Source organism: Cygnus olor, chromosome 4 (genome assembly GCF_009769625.2).
Source record: "Cygnus olor isolate bCygOlo1 chromosome 4, bCygOlo1.pri.v2, whole genome shotgun sequence".
NCBI classification, from domain to species: Eukaryota; Metazoa; Chordata; class Aves; order Anseriformes; family Anatidae; genus Cygnus; species Cygnus olor.
The window spans coordinates 4,565,567-4,582,753 of NC_049172.1; the positions used below are offsets into that span (position 1 = coordinate 4,565,567).

At 37.5% G+C, this 17,187-nt stretch overlaps 1 protein-coding gene across 15 annotated transcripts in view; it reads left to right on the forward strand.

The window, feature by feature from the left end:
* COL25A1 (collagen type XXV alpha 1 chain) overlaps positions 1-17,187 on the forward strand; it is a 308,172-nt gene that overhangs the window by 268,631 nt on the left and 22,354 nt on the right. For 9 of the 15 annotated variants that reach the window (XM_040554847.1, XM_040554846.1, XM_040554856.1 and 6 more), the window contains 12 exons: positions 587-655; positions 1,557-1,601; positions 3,619-3,663; positions 4,211-4,288; positions 6,764-6,787; positions 8,234-8,278; positions 9,982-10,026; positions 10,295-10,375; positions 11,156-11,218; positions 13,069-13,119; positions 13,483-13,509; positions 15,479-15,559. In XM_040554847.1, coding sequence (XP_040410781.1) covers positions 587-655; positions 1,557-1,601; positions 3,619-3,663; positions 4,211-4,288; positions 6,764-6,787; positions 8,234-8,278; positions 9,982-10,026; positions 10,295-10,375; positions 11,156-11,218; positions 13,069-13,119; positions 13,483-13,509; positions 15,479-15,559 — 654 coding nt within the window. The remainder of the gene's footprint in view (positions 1-586; positions 656-1,556; positions 1,602-3,618; positions 3,664-4,210; positions 4,289-6,763; positions 6,788-8,233; positions 8,279-9,981; positions 10,027-10,294; positions 10,376-11,155; positions 11,219-13,068; positions 13,120-13,482; positions 13,510-15,478; positions 15,560-17,187) is intronic. The other 6 variants (XM_040554858.1, XM_040554859.1, XM_040554861.1 and 3 more) reach the window with 2 other exon arrangements.

Here is a 17,187-nt window from a genome sequence, read left to right on the forward strand (position 1 = left end):
AAGTCATAGTTCATGGACCTGTGCTATGAAATACACATCTTTGTAGTGATGCCCTCAAACAATGCAAAGGCGTGTTCTACAACCATTCATAATTTAAGTTCATCAGTTGCCTTTTTTTAATGTTAGCATCCCAGAATTCATTTGTTCAAGAGGCAGAATATGCCTATATGAAGAAACTATATTTTCATAACCATTTTTAGGAAAAAGGCTTAAATGTGCATGCAGATATTAGAACTTTGATAGCACAAGCTGGACTTAAACATACTGATACATTAAAAAGGGATATTTTTTAATACTTCTTGCAGGTTTTTTAAACCACTGTGTGGCAAAGTTAGAACATTCTGAGTCCTACAAATAACCTGTGTTAGGTATGATAGTTTGGGAATTCAGAAAAGCGCTGTTCTTTTACATTTGAAATTACTGTGTTTACCCAGTGGAGAGTTCCCCAACTCATTGAAAGTTGTAGATGAGCTCAAAAATGTTTTCTTCTGATGGTTTGGTTTCTTTGACCATGCTGACTTAGTTCTGTGTGAAAACTGCTCATTATTTTCTGATGTATGTGTATCTGTTTCCACTGTTTCCACAGGGTGACAGAGGAGAGGCAGGCCCACCTGGGAAGGGTGAGCGGGGTGAACCTGGACTTCCTGGACTAAAGGTCAGTCTGATTTTATGTTGGAAATGTTTTGTTAGGTTTACACCTACAAACTCATCTTTTTGTACCAAAAAGCAGAATGAAAAATTGGTGAATGAGCTTTTAAATAAAAATAATGTCAAATGCACTAGTCCAGAATACAACGGCAGTTTTGTGTTCACAGCTGTGGAAGTGCAGCTTAAATAGACTCTTGTTTGGTCTACAAAGTAATGACACTACCTATGTACATTGTCATGGAGTTGGCCAAGTTATTATCAGCAAAACCCCGCCCTTCACGTCCCTAACTTTCAGCATCAAAGTTTGAGCTCTTTGACCATTGTAGCTATTAATTGCAGAGAAAATCCATTTTGCATGCTGTTTTCTAATTCTGTAAGAAAGAGATCTTTCTAACTACTTTTTAGGGTTGTCTTATGATTTTCCACTGAGCCAATACCATCAGTTTTCCTGTCCTAATATATCTTGAACACACTAAGGCAGATTCGGTGCTTCTTGGCCAGCCAATTTGTATTCATCTAAGCTGCTGGGAAAAGAAATTGTGATAATACTTTATTTTAATGTCCTTATTTCAGGATAATTAAGTACCTTCTCTACTATTCGGATATCATTTTTCAGAAGCTATGGAATGACATAGGTCATTCCTGCAAACCGGTGTTAATGATATCTACTAATGCCAATACTACTTTTCATTTGGAAGGATGGAATCTGTGGCCTTTGCATGCTGGTGTTAAAGAATATTTTACTCTGGGTGCTGTGAAATTCAGTGCCTTTAGAGGCTCGTGATCCTGATCATATGAAATGGGGTGGTTTTGCTGTTCCATACTAAGTCATTACTAATTTCTTTTTCTCTGAACTCCCATTCCTCTATCATTTTTCTCCTGTCCATCTCCCATCTTCCCTCGAACAGGGGAAAACAGGTGAATCTGGATCTAGAGGCCCAAAAGGGTCAAAGGTCAGTAGTAACAAAACTGTCTTACCTGGAGTGATTAACACAATGATATTTATGATAGTTTATAATGTTTCACAGGAACTTCATTTATCTCTTTAAAAGAAACTGTAGCAGATTCTGCAGTGTTCTTTATAAATAAAACCTTCTGACTTTCAATTTTAGCTAGTAGAATTGAATCTTTTGTATTTCAAACACTATGATTCTAGTTTTTCCTTTTACTGTAACATCTATTTCACTCTGCTCTGCTTTTCCCAATGCCACTTGGTTTCTCTCTGTATAACTCATGTGGGTTAGTTCACCCACGTGCCAGGAACCAACTTCTGACTATGTCTGTGGAGACTCAATTGGTTTTTGCAATAATTTTGTGGATCCAAACTTTGGTGGGTTAGGAATGAGCAATATTCCAAGGACTTCAGGCTGAAATAGGCTGGCCAGTAAGTGCTACAAAGGCAAGTTTTGTAGGTTACATTACTGTTTTAACTATTTAACCAAAGGTGTTTTTATTACTATTATTATTATTTCTATTTTATGTCTATCTACTTATCCATCCAACCATTTATCTCTATATACAGTGGATTCACATGTATGTAGAGAGACAAAATATGTCTCTGTAATATTTCATACGCTATTCAAATTCTGTGCTCACTGGAGAATCTTCTGTGTTATATTGTGAAGGCAAAGCAAAATGAAAACAGATTTGTTTAGGTGGTTCTTGAGTCTACTGTCAGAATAAAGATGATAAGACAATATTGTAGGCTGGTAGGATACTGGTTGCAGTACTTGAAAGGTCCTTGAATAACAGCCCATTCACAGTGCTTAAGGATATGATTAAGTAAGTGTCCCACCAAAAAGAAATCTTGGTAAATTGAGGGAGCTGATGAGGGGATTAACACTTCAGAGTGAAAACAGAAGAGTAAATCAGGCTCTCACTGGCCTTCAGTTCCTGGGCACTTCCCAAATGCTCCAGAAATAGATATCTCTTCTAATTTTCATTTTATAAAAAAAGCCTAACTGTCTTGAAAATTTGGACCAGAGAAGTCAACCTAGTAGTTGAGAACTTCATTTTTGAGCAACACCAATGACACATTTACTAGATATTGCCAAGGCAACAATGAAAGGAAAGGCAGATGGCACAAACTCGTTTATGTCCTGCCACCAGCCTCCTCTCCTTATTCTTTCATTACCCCTTGAAAGTTTTGTTTTCTGATTTTGTTTATTAACACTGGTGAATTAATCATTCTTCCCTAACTTCGTACCAGTGTTCTATAGATTTTAACAGGAGCAAGAACGCAGTATTTAGCCAAATTCATTTTGAGTAATATACAAATTTAAGAACCTGCTTATAAAAGTGTCTGTGAAGTGAAATGAATCATAGTCAATGAATGTTGGGTTATGAATGCAAGCATATTTTAAATTCTCTACATCACTTGAAACATATTACTAACAGCCAGGAGGAAAAAGCTGCATGCAAGATGGTAAAGATCTTACACCTGTCACAGTGAGGGAGTAAAGGGACTCTAATGCCGACAGTAACGTGTTTGTAGGGGAGGCAAGGACTTGGACCGGGGCAGTTCAGAGACTTAGTGGAGTCATGATCACAGAAAGAAAAGTTAGTGCACTTTGAAACACACCTTTGAAGAAGTTGCTGGGTACTTTCAGACATCAGATAGTGATTTTATTTCTCTAGCTTTATTTCTTAAAGCTTTTGATAATAGTGCAATAGAGAAGTTACATTAATTATGTAATTGGTATCTGTCTTCTATTGAGTCTTTGGTATTTCTTATTCCATACCACTACAGCACACAGTAACAACCTACATAGAACCAAGTACATTGTTGTCCAGCTTGTCACTTACACAGATTTTTAAGGAATTTCTGTTGTAATTAAGATTCGCATTCTATTAATAATTAGAGGCATTTAAACTTGAAAAGTTTATTTAGGAGAAACATATTTAAAAGGGAATAACTACCTAATATACTGTCAGACATCATATCTGTTCTCAAATATCCCTTTTACATAGGGTGATACAGGTGACAGAGGTGACACAGGATCTCCAGGTCCAAGGGTAAGTCTACTTCTCATTTCAGCTCTTTATGCTCTTAAATTCAGCCTATATCATGAACTGAAATTGTAGCAGCAACTCCAGTTAATCTGGTGAAATTGGCCACTTGACTCTGGTGGAACGTGTGTTGTTAACTGGCCTTTAATATGAGTTACAGTCCTTACTACTGTTTGAAGCAGTGCGCTGTTCACAGTTCCTGGGCAGGAAGTTACGTGCCAGATGTTCTGACATAGTTCACAGCCAATACAAAACTAGTGTGTCGGAACTGCTTCAGTGTTTAAGCGTAGGGGTTTCATTTATTTACTTTCCCACTGCAGCACAATTCACTTAGTGACCTCTATGTTTACATTTATTTTTTAAATTGTTTTCCTTTAAAAATAATCTTTTTTTTTTAATGCTAACTGTTGTGGTTTGTAGTAATATGTTGTAAATACAGCAAAATTTCAGTGCAGAATAATCAAGCTAAAGCATGCATCAGTAGTTTCTAGAGTAGTATCTAGAGTAGTCTTTGGCAGGTGTTTCAAAAAATATTATGAAAAATATATTACAGGGGCCACCTGGACAGAAGGGTGATCAAGGTGCAACAGAGATAATTGATTATAATGGCAATATTCATGAAGCTCTTCAGGTATGTAAACCCAACAATGCTGGAATGGCTTAGACTGATCTGGCAAAAAGCAGTTTGACATCATTGTATTTCTTTTCTGTGTAAGCAATGAGAACAATTTCTTCCCCAAAGATTTGCTGAGTTTATTAATTAGGGATCTCTTTCTGTATTTGGAAACTGGAGTTGCTGTTTGGTGTAAGACAAACTGTTTCCTTGATACAATTTAGCTGAGTGAATTAGTTGCATTTCCTATAGAGTGTATTGACATCATCTAATGAGGATAAAGCTGATTCATTGCTGGATGTGGTGCTTAGTGCTGGATTCATGCAATAAACCACATACATAGGTTCAACAGAAGCATCTGCTTTTCAGTTCAAGTAGTGTAATATTGACATTTCTTCTCTTTTTCCTTCTCTTCTTCCTATAAAATGCAAACAGCAGAATATTTGAGATTTGGAAAGCATGTCACATGGCTCCATTAGCAAGCTGTGGATTCAATCAGCAACTTGAGTATGTTAAATAGACTAAGCACCAGTCTTCCCATTTGTGCATTTCTAGAAAACCTGTTTTGACTGGTGTGCACAAAAGTGTGGAGGATTAAAGTGGGATTACAAAGAGAGTGAATGAGTGTTTGCATAAAAGCAAAGTATCAAGGTGACATATGTCATTGCAGTCAAGGTGATTTACATTGCAGTATAGTCAGATGCAAATTCTTTGCAGTATAACTCCACCAAAATGAATGGGTTTGCTTATGTGCAATTGAAGACAGAATTTGGCTCATTGTGCATCTGATCATTTTCTCACTAAATCCTCTGAACTCTTTTTCTTGCATTTACTTGGTGGGAGTGAATAGACGTCTGGCCAGTCATTTGGTTTTCAAGACTCTTTTGAAAATAAAAAAATCTCACTGCCTTCAGTAAAATCTAAAAACCTGTATGTTGTTGAGGCTAAACCCACGCTTTCATTGTGAGTGGAGTCTATGGGGAAGTCAACACAGGCATGTTCTGAGGCTCTGCATTATACCCATCTCATTTGGTTTACTCTTCAGGGAATTCAAACACACAACTCTCAGTCCTTTAAATCATTCTCCGAGTTAGATCCCTGAAGTAGTTTGAAATTAATGTTGGATATTATCAGGCAGATTTACCAGAGACGTTAGCCCCCGTATCTCCTGTGTTCTGTCTTTATATCTTCACACTGGAATCAATGTTACTCTCAAGTGCTGTGTAAGAGCATCTCAGAAAAGCTGCAGCACATAAAGAAGTCTGAATAAGGGACTAAAGCCTATTGCAGTGGTTGAAACTGATTAGGAGGCCCTTATCCTGTTGTAAATCATTTCAAATGTCATCACCTTCTGATCCAGGGCAACAAATAATTGATATTGATGGCAATGTCTGTGCAAGGATGGTGTAAGTAAGATTATAGAGGATCAGTTGACAATGTACTTGCCAAATCCACTTCAGTCCTTTCAGATGGCAAGCACCCATTCCTAAGTCTCCTGGTGCCAAATTCTTAAGGGCTCCGAGATTTGCAGCTTCTCCTATAGAAAGTAATGAGCACTTACAGTGCCCAGCAGTGAACTGTGACCTTGCACAGAATTTGTCCTGCTGATTTAAGAAGTTCACAAGAGATTGCAAGATCTGAACTGTCTGCATTTTTTTAGAGTTTAGCAATAAATCATCAAGCAGCCTAAAAGCTTCAGAACAATTTAGTTACTCTGCCTTGTGCCTCCTGCTCAATTTCCTGTGTCAGTGCAGAATAAGACATCTGAGTCCATCAGCACTGAAAATCATGATCTTAAAATTATCTTCATAGTTTGAACAAGACTCCTGCTGAGTGCATGTGGCTTTCACTTGGAGGACCAGTTACAAAACGTGTCTCAATTGAAATTGCTCTTCGGGAGTATTCTTCAGAATTTCCTAAGGCAAAAGGCAGTATCTGCAAGAGTTTAGCCTTTGTAGGAACTACAGGATCAGATACTTTCGATATTAAAATCCGAGTGTGCTGATGAAAATGAGCTTGTCTGTGTGAACATGCTAACATTAATTTGCAATGTTTATTTTAGGTTTCCATATGTACATAAACTGAATTTTTCACTGTTTTTAAATTTCTTCATATGTTTCCATAAACATATTGAAATGCAAAAGATATTTTATTAACGCTATCTGTTAAGAGATTTTTTTCTTAGTGTTTAAAAATCTTTTGGAAGACTCTTTGTATGATTTTACTGTTTAGTCATCACTTATTTGATCTCCTGAATTTTACAGAAATCTACAATCTTCATGTATCTAAAATCCTGATTCCCATAGAGTCCAAACAGTCAGTACAACACTGAGAGTTAAAAATAACATGGCTTTACTCTTATTTTCTGGAGACATGATGTCTCCTGAGATGCAGCATAGGTTTTGTAGAGATAATAATTGTAATAGGCAGAACAATTTATATACTTGTTCAACTCTGGTAACGGTGTCTCTTGTTAATACATTTTACCAACAGAGGATTGCCACCCTCACTGTCACGGTAATTCCTATTGCATGACTTAATATGTTGTAGAATGTCTCCTTTATGTCATAGCATGTCCATAATTCTGCCAGTTCAGGACACGTCTTCATTGGATGTTGACCCAGCTCATCATGACATGAATTTATTTTCTCAGTGTTCCCCTGTCAGACAGTACATTGTTGAAAGCCCTTCAACAATGGACGCAGTTCTGCTCCTGATGAAATAATGGCAAAACTTCAGTTAATGTGAGAGACCAGGAAAATAAAGAGCACAGTATTTCTGTAGATATACATCTAGGCAGATTAACTGCTTTGGACTTCTTGGTGTATGTTCTCATCTCTGTGTGTCTACATAGGGGTCCAGCAAAAACAAGAAGCAGGATTTGAGTGCCAAATGATTTTCTCTTATCCACCTTATTTTTAGGGTAGAAATAAAGATCTTTTAGATTGGATTGGGAACAAACTTTATGTGGGAGCTTTCAGACCAGATGCAAATTATTTTATGAAAAATACCCATCTCAGGAAACTGTAAGTCAAGCTAAGTACAAAGCCCAAGTATGGGGAATTCTCTTGTCCCATGTTATTGGAACTCAGTAATAAATATAATTTTTTCAGTACCTGTACCCTGAATCTGCAGAGGATTCCAGTTCCAGTGCTCTTACCCCAGACAGTTTTCTATGGGAGGTTTAGCCATACTAGGCCAGAAGCAACTTCTGAAAATACTGACACCAAGAGATGCTTATGATATTTCAGGGTCAGCCTTCCCTTAAAGCTCCAAACTTGGTATAAGCAAATAATTTCCTTCTTTTTGTTTCAAGTTCTTCTTTGTAAGATATCTGTTAGTCCTACTTTCCCATCTGTACAAATACTCTCACTGTGTTAATGGAGGGGATTTTTTTATTTTTTATTTTTATTTCTTAAGAAAAACAACCCCCTCCCCCCCAAAAAAGCACCACCCACTGTGCACCATCCAGATCACCCTGATATTGTATCCACGGCCTTAGACAGAAGTGAAAGAAATGGTTGCAACTTACTCTATAGCAATTTCCTGAAGCACTGAGAATCCACTAAAACACTTAGCATCTTTTAGCAGAATCCTCTTTGCAATCAGTAGAAGATTCCTCCTGACTTTGGATTGTATTGTATTAGGGCATGAATGTTGTTAAATGTGGCCGAGGTGAATTTTGATCTCCCTGCCACTAAGAGGAGCTTTGCCATTTCATCAGTGCGGGCAGCAGGACTTTATAATAAAGTATCAAGTGCACTGTTATTTTAATAGTTTTACGTAGTACACCCTGTTGAGAGTTGCCATAGATTAACAACTTGTTCATAACAAGTCTTGGTTCCCCTTGTGTGATCTAACCCACGTTGTTAAGGTACCTATATTAACATTCAGCCTGTGTTTACATGCCAAGCCTTTCAGCAATTTATTTAAAAGTTAACAGGCTTACATGTTTCTTCTTAGGGCCCACCAGGACCACCGGGACCCCAAGGGCTGCAAGGTCCAAAGGTGATCTTCCTTATTTTACCCGCTGTATTTTAAGAGTGGAGGTATTTTCTATTTCTCTCACTGATGTGTGCACACATGTACCTGGAGCTTTCCGCTATAGTATACTTACCTGTAATTTTTTAGAATATGGCAGGCTTCAAGCTTTGCACCCTGGCAATTTGAAATGTAGCTTTTCAGAGCAGGTGCTTTGATTTGTTGCCACACACAGATGCTCAGTTGAGAATCAGCGAAATTAATTGGTACTGAAACAGGGCAGAAGCATCTTTCCTCTGGATCTGCACTAAGGCTGATCCTCAGGACTTCTGCTGCAGAGTACCCTGTGTATTTGCAAAACGTAGCCACACAACCAGCCAGTCTCTCCTGTACATTGCTTCTGCCTGGGTGGGAGTGAGGCAGGCAAAATGGTGTGTGCAAGGAGCTGCTTGGCCACACTACAAGCGCACGTAAACGCAGCTTTTATATTACAGGGATGCCCACCCAAATAAACACAATATTTTCTAATCTCTGTAAAAATTAAAACATGCACATGTGGGCAGGAGTCTAGCTGCAAATCCAAGCCTGCTAACCCCACCTGGCTGAGGCTGTGCGTAGTACCAGAACTGTTAGTGAGCAGCCCACACAGAGACAATGAATACCATATGCTGCACTGTTCTATAAAATTTAATAAATTTGCCTACACTTAAAAAAAAAAAAAAAAAGAAGAAGAAAAAAAAAGAAAAACAACACCACACAAGTGTTGTAAGCAGTGCAACCCTTATATTGTTTTTACATTAGTTGGGATAATTCTCCTATTTCTTAAATTCTGAATTTGTCATTTCTTCTGTCAGTGGCTCTAAGCTCTTCCAATAGCAGATACACGTTTCTTCAACAACAATACTATTCATTTGAATTTTACGCTTTATCCATGGTATCATGTAGAAATACATCACATTATACATGTTAATTGTTCTGAGAAATCATAAGAAACCAGATCCTTTCTTCTACGTAAAAACTGGTAATGGAATACACAGTTAAGCGTGCAGGAATGGATTTCTACATTAGGCTGTACACAGCACAAAGCATTTCTGCAGCCTAGAGTGTGCTGTAAAACACAGAGGAGTTGAACTGGGGCATATGCTGTCTTCCTTCATCTGGATGATCATTCCCATTCAAAATTAATGACATAAAGCAGAATTCAAACTTACGGGAGTTTGTTTCCAATATTATAATCTATCCCCATCAATATAAGTTGCTCCCTTGGAGGACGCTATTCAGGGACCAGTGCAAAGGGCAATGTTGTGAATGTGAACTCCTTCCCTGGGTGATTTATATTAGCCAGGGAAAGACCACATTAACTATCTTCCAGCCCTACATATATCAAGGACCATGATTCCATATTTATTTCAGTAACTGACAAAGTTCCCAATGTACTGAGTTTTCTTCAGCAGCCTCCTGGGGTTTCTTCTTTTTTCTTTCTTTCTTGCATATTTTTCTGATCTTTATACAACCCAAAGTTTACGTACTGGCCTAATCAGCAGGGCTATTTATTCAATGTCACATGCAGGTATTGTATATATGGTGTTCTCTGGTTTTGTTGTTGTTAATTATGACTATTTATTGATCTCAGACATTATTGATTAATTTAGTTAATTTAGCACTGTTGTTTCCATTAATGTCTGGGACAATCAGGGAATAATATTTCAATTCCACTTTACCTTTTGCAGGGTGAACCAGGATCCCCAGGAGTTCCAGGAGTTGATGGGGAGCAGGTAAACCACATAGACTGGTTCATGTGAACAACCATGGCATATTTCAGGGGATTATTTCTTTGATCCCAAATTGTATCTTAGATTACATAATCTTATGATCATTATCATGTTGCTGCACAACCTGTGGTTGCCTAATGGTTGTGTTGCTACATATTAATAACAAAGTCCAACTCACAAAATGATTTATTCTGCTTGTTAGGATCAAAACTAGTATTCTGTCAATGTATCTGTTTTTACAAATAACTTGCTGAATAAATATGTATTTTAGGGTCCTAAAGGATCAAAAGGAGATATGGGTGAACCTGGAATGCCTGGAGAAAAGGGAGGAATTGGACTTCCTGGCTTGCCAGTGAGTATGAAAAAAAAAAAAATTTAATTTTGGCTAAAATACTTGTATTTGAATCTCTTCCACTATCATGAACTTAAAACAGTGCTGATAAATTGCAGATTAGGAGAGAAGGCACAGGGAAGAAAAATTCTGAAATTGTTCTGCATCTATCCTAGGAGGAGGTGTAACATTTTCAGAAATTCTCATTCTGTTTATGGTCAAACAAAATACTGCTCTGGAAAGACAGAAATTAGTTAGCATGCTGATCAGATTTGCATCTCTCTTTTAATAGTTGTAATATATAAGACAACTTGGGCAAATGTAGATTTGGTAAAGTTCAGGAGAAAGGAAATGTTTTGAACAGTTGTCAGGATGAATTTCAGATGAATTGTGAAGAATTTTAAATTGAGGAGAGAGAGAAAATACATAAATATTCATAAGCTGTATTATTCCTCTATGTATATGTATACAAATGAAATTTCTCATTAAAAATAAAAACAGTTCCAAAAACATATCCATAGTACAATATATCATGAATTGAGTGCAACTGAAGGACTTCTCAAAAATACCTTCCCGCAACTGATAGCTGCTAACATAAAAGCATACCTTTACATTTGTTAACAGTTATTACTGGAGACATCAAAATTGAAAACAACAACAAGAACAAAAACACAACTATATGTGTGTTGTGTTATTATTTCCATAAAATTAAGATTTTATTAAACAAATTATTGTTTCTATATTGGTTACTAATAAGATTAAAACTGTTTATAAATGCTGTTTTATTGAATGGTTTTGTAGGGAGCCAATGGTATGAAAGGTGAAAAAGGAGATGCTGGTTTGCCTGGTGCCCAAGGCCCTTCAGTAAGTCTCAGTGTATTGTTGCAGTGGACATAGTAGTCCAGAAATGGTTCTCTAGCCTTTAAATCTGAAGAACATTTCATATTCAAGGCTGATCTTTCCTGATGTTCTTGACGGTTCCTGTGCTTGAAATTTCGTAATATTTTTGTTCGTTATGTAATTAGAGTCCCTGCTCTTTTCAAAATAAAAGGTCTTCTGGTCATAGAGCTAAATAGGGTTTAAGAAATGCCACAGATTTAGTTCTTTTCAGTTCTATTCCCTCATCATAAACAACAGTCCTGCTCAGTTCAGTGAAAGCCTTCTGGTTCTGTAATCAAAGATAAATGCTTTGCAAGATAAGAAAAAACGATAAATCTAATAAAAACAAAAACCAAATCTATCTCAACACCTTGTATTCCGCAGACCTAAGAAAGTCCAGTGAGAACTAGACTAGGCTGGCTTCAGTGATGTCAGGAGGAATGTGACATACAACCAAAGATAAAAGCTTTCTTGATATCACTGGCCACAGTATCAAATCGTTAGAGGGGGAAGTTCTGATCTTGCAGATATCTGTTCCTAATTTTCTGCATACTTCCTGCATAATTTTCTGTATAATTTTGATGGAATTAATACAACTGTGAAAATGTGTTGTTATTCTGTGCTTGTCCACTTGTGAGTAACATTATTCACATATGTAAGTTTTCCAGGACCAGCTATCTTCTTGATTTTCAAATCATTGTAAAGGCATTTAAAACAAACAAACAAACAACAAACAAATTAAAACAATACCCTTGTGATATGAATGAGTAACATTATCACAGCACATTAAGTTAACTACCTTGTCTATGGTGACATGCACTGAGTATTTGGAAACATAGCTCTGAGGAATGAAAGAGGTTACCCTCTGTCATCACAGGACACTGGGAACCCTGTATCTCTTCAGTGTCTGAGTCTCCTTCTCTGAAATGAAAATAATCTGTTACAAATTAATTTGCTAACTCATTCACCTTGTTCTGCTTGATTTCTCTCAAAAAAAGGCCTTCCATTTTCAGGAGACTCCACAGACAGTAGAATCTCTCTGTCTTGCATTTGAAAGCTTCTTTTGTCGTAACTGTTATCGCAAGCAGTCTGTGGAGCAGATGGGCTTAGCATCAGACTGGAGACCTGTTTTAGCATCCCTGCTCCCACCTTGCAGGTTACAATAACAGCCCTTTGGGGTTAAACCCAGGGAGAGAGGTGATACTGAACTGTAAACGTCATCGTGAAATTCTCTGCCATGGATTTGTTAGGAATACAGAAAAACAGCACAAAATATGCATGCACTAAATGCTGAGCAACCTGATTACCTCTTTTAATGACTTCAGGGAATTCTTGGAACAAGTGGGCTAAGTGGAATAAAAGGAGAGACAAAGGGCAGTCTTGAAAATGTGCCAAACCCTAGCTTGAATTGTTTAGTAACTTTTTTCCATTCATCATTATCTGAGAGGAATAAACTCACGCATCAGCTTCTTCCGCTCCCGTAGATTATGTAGTATAGAGATAGCTAAGGAGTACATATCATAAAATATAAAAAGTTCAAGCTCGGTACCACTTTAGAGATGGTTTTTCCCCATGGTGTTCTGAAGTATATCTTAAAGCCTAGGAGCAAGAATCAGGAGACAGGCGTCTTGCCATATGGCGCAGGCAGTTCTACACTTCAGGTACCCTGTCTTTCAAATCAAAATAATTCCCATTCCTAAAACCCTTTCTAGATATCATGCACTGTTGCATTGCTGTGTTTCTAAGTGCTTGCCAACAGAAGGATCAGTCTGAGTTTTGATATTTGTGGGGGAGTTCTTTACTGTGCATGATTTAATGTTGTTGTTTATCTGTAGATCATAGGACCACCTGGACCACCAGGGCCACATGGTCCTCCAGGCCCCATGGTAAGTCTGGGAGGAAGAGAGGGGCTGGGAAGGGTTTAAACCCTCTTCTCATTTTAATGCCTACTTAACTGAAGTGCTTTGAGAGTATACGACCATTAGAGAGGGACCTAATTTAGGACCTTTTCTACATGTCTTAAAGTTCTTATGAAGCGAAGAAACAAATTGCACCTGCCTATGCTGGTGTAAACATGCTAGTGGTCTGGTTTATTCTCTAAATCAGGTGTTTACAGTTGCTTTATTGGCAGCTGCATTTCATTTGCAAGGACAAAAATACAGATGCAATTTGCACCCATATAGAGAAGCAAACTCTTTTAAAAACTTGTGGCATGTTTTTGTAATTGAATACGGTATCTTTATTTTCAGGGACCTCATGGTCTGCCTGGCCCAAAGGTAAATTAATGGCTGTCTTGAATAGACGAGCTCTTGATGTCTGTGAAGTGCCGTGCTTTGTTCTTTAATGAATGCAGCAATGTTTTGTCTGATCTCTCATTTAATAAATGTTTCTGATATTCTTAAACCTTAAAGCAGAGTTTAATATTGACAGATAGCTTAAAAGATTTTGAATTTTCTGTGATTTCTTCTTGTTAGTATTTCTTCTGAACATTGGCTGAAATCTGATTCTCTTACGGGTAACTGTGGTGCGGCACTAAAGTAGTTTCCCATTTGTGGGCAAGTTACCATTCCAATTGCAATTGGAGTTACTTTTGAATGTAGAAGTGTGATATTCACTCAGCAAATGAAGTCAGATAAAACACCTCTTCCTTTATGATCTCTTGCCTGTCCTTCTTCTTCCAGTATGAAAACTTTCTTTCATGCCATGTACTTTTCTGACAAGCTCCTTCACACATTACACAAGTTCCCTGCCACAATCTTATATGTGTATCTTCTTGTTTTCCAACCTAGAATCCCTGATTGGGCAGGTTTTCAATAATATTTGAATGTTTTATACAGCATAGTACATGAGGATACATTGTAAGGACTCTATAAGCATTCATTAGAGCTAGTGTTGCTATCGAGCATGATCATTTTAATCATTATGGCTCCCTAATCACATACGCCTTCCCCCCAAAAAATAAGAAGAGGAGGGTTTTTTCATTTAGTTTTTAGTGTGTTCTTTTTTAAGGTGTGAGACAGAAAATCTTCACAGGCTTGACTCGTTATGAGACTGTTTGTATTACCTTGGCGCAAGAAGCTAGAGTCATAAATCATTTTTTGAAGTCAGATCTGTTCCACCAGACCTGCCTTACCTCAGGCTTTTGGCCTGACACCCAGGCTTTTCTGAGATTTCTCAGGTCTGTTTCCAAACTTTCAGCATTTTCGGTGCTACTGCTCTGAAAGTCACATTGAGTCAAATGGAAGAGGAATGAAGAAACGGCTACTTAGGGCGCAAAGTCAGTAGATGTCTGGAGTTACTTAAGGCAGCAGACTAGATTCTATTCTGAATTTTATTTTAAATGTATATGATATAATGTAACATAATACATCAAAGGGAAGCCAAGGAACAAGTCCATGGGGAGCAGCCCGTATGAAAAATGCACATACTTCTGTTTCCCAAAAGAGGCAGGCACGGTCAATACCCTTTTTGACTGGGCAGCCCTCATGCTGGCGTAGTTTTTTGTGATGTGAGAATGATTTACTAGTAATCACATGCCCACCATTATCCTCTTACTAATGTTTAATGTAATAGCCTATGCATAATTTAACAATCACGACAAGACAAGTGACATTTCTTATGTTGGTTAAACCTCTCTATATGAGAACAGAAACTATAAACCTCGAAAATAGCATCATGTTGTATAATGTATACTGCTGCTTTTAATTTGTTTCTGTTTAATTATATATGCTTAAAGGTTTAAAATATCTTTATACGAGATTTTGCTGCAAATTCCAGTTTGCCACAAGGAATAATACAGCTTCCTTACAAAACATACTTTTCAGGAGATCCCACTGTAAAGCCTTAAGTTTTGAGGCTTGTTTTTCAGAAAGTTTTCTTTCAGTTTGAATTACCTGTATGGGGTGGATTGTGGGATTTGAGGAAATTCCACAAAACCCTGAAACTCACACTTAATTCAAATTACCTAAAGATAGTGATAATTATTAGGAAAAGAATCAAAAGATTCTGTTACTCATAAGTTTCTGGTAGATTTTTTCACAGAGACTTGAAATCTCCAGCAGATACCTCCCAGGTATCTTGGCACAAGACTGTAGCTGCATGTAGATTGCCAGCAGGCCAAGAAGGTTGAATTTTTGTCCTTGTTTTAAACTGGAATTTGCGGCTGTTTCTGAGACTGGCTTCTTCTATCCCGCTTAAACACCCGTTATAGCACCAAAAAATTGGCATTTATACTTTTACGTTTAGGGTGAACCAGGGTTAAATGGTCTTAAAGGATTGAAGGGTGAACCAGGTCAAAAGGGTGACAGAGGGCCCCTTGGTCTTCCAGTAAGTAAAAAACCCCAAACCTATTCAATCTCAGTACAAGTCACAAACTTCTCTTTCTATTTTCGATGAACAACTCTGGTTTACTCAAAAGCATACATACCATGATAGAGCAGAGTATCAGTCTTGTTTTGTTCTACTCAGAATCTGTGCAATTGTCTGAAGTAATGTCCTGTAACACCCAGTGCTGTCAGGTTTATTTTATGTGTCAGTTGAAAGTGTTCAGTGTCATAAGGATGCCATCAACCCCATTACATTAATCATTTTGTTATTTAAGTGTTGTATGGTGTTTGCGTTGAATAGGGAATCTTCCTGTCTTCCCCACATCTTCAGTTATTATTCCTCTGCACTTCTGCAGGAAAAAAATGGAGAGGTCTAACTAAGCAAAGTTAAAAATTGGCTTAGGGAGTTATTTATTTTTTTTTCCCCTAATTCATTAGGAGTGCTGGATTCTTCCTTTTGCCTTGTTCTTGGAAGTGAAGGTCCTAAAAAACAACATATTTTTTCATGGAAATGTTATGGTTCTTAAAATATAGGTTGACAAAAAGAGAAAATACTTTTGTGCTTACTTTGTGTATTTGAAAGCACGCTAAAAAAAAAAAAAAAAAAAAACAAAAAAAAAAAACACTTCATTTTTTCCACATGGAAAGTGCTCATTTCTAATTTTTTAAACATGAGGATTGCTCCATGTGATCACATTGCTAGTCGTAAAACGGAAAGAGATTTAGTTGACCCAAAGAGACCAAAACCCCTCCGATGAATATTTTCAAGAATTATGTACAGGGCCTCTGGACAAGATTTTGACAAAACTGACTATTTTTCAAGTTGTCAGTTCCAGCTATGGAAAGAAGGAACTTTGGAGATCTGATCCAAAGAAAATTTGAAAGGTCTGATCCCTTGAAAATTGCTAAGACAAGTGTTTGGGCTCTTCCAGAAGTGTTTGTTTTAACCCGGAGCAAAATGCTCCTTTACTTTTTCAACTTATACAGACTTTATCATACTCCTCCTCCTTACTTTTCCTAAATGTCATTTTATAGAGCAAAGTCAAAATGTTTGATTTTTCTAAAAGTGGCTCATCTTCACCATTAGTGAATTATGTCTTTCTCTTTTTCTTTTTTTTATTTTATTTTTCTTTAATTTTTTGGGACCCAGCTTTATTCCCTATGCCTCAGCTATCCAAGTAGTTTTGGCCCTCTTAGTCCCAGCGCTGTTGGGATGCTGGGACGGCCGAGCAGATCCTTCACAGCTGTTATTCGCATAAAATCCACCAGAGGTCCTCCCGTCCCCAAGGATGCTGAAGTCGGTAGCCCTCAGAGCCGGCTGCTACCCACTCACCAGCCCGAGGCTGAGCTCTGAGCTGGAAGAGCATTGGGAAAACAGGAAACCTGCTTGTCTCCCGGGCTCCTGGAAATGAATGATGCCACTGTAGTCAGGGTCCAGACTCTGTTAGCTGCATAATGCACTATTCTTGCACTTAAATACTTCCTCTCACTATTAACATACATTTTTCTTTGTGTAGTAGAGTATGCAGTATTGTCATAATTTACAAATTGGAAAGTAAGCAAGTAAATTACAAAGTAAATATTTGTGTGTTAAGTCTCAAAAACACCCTAACATCTGGTGTTTGTAGC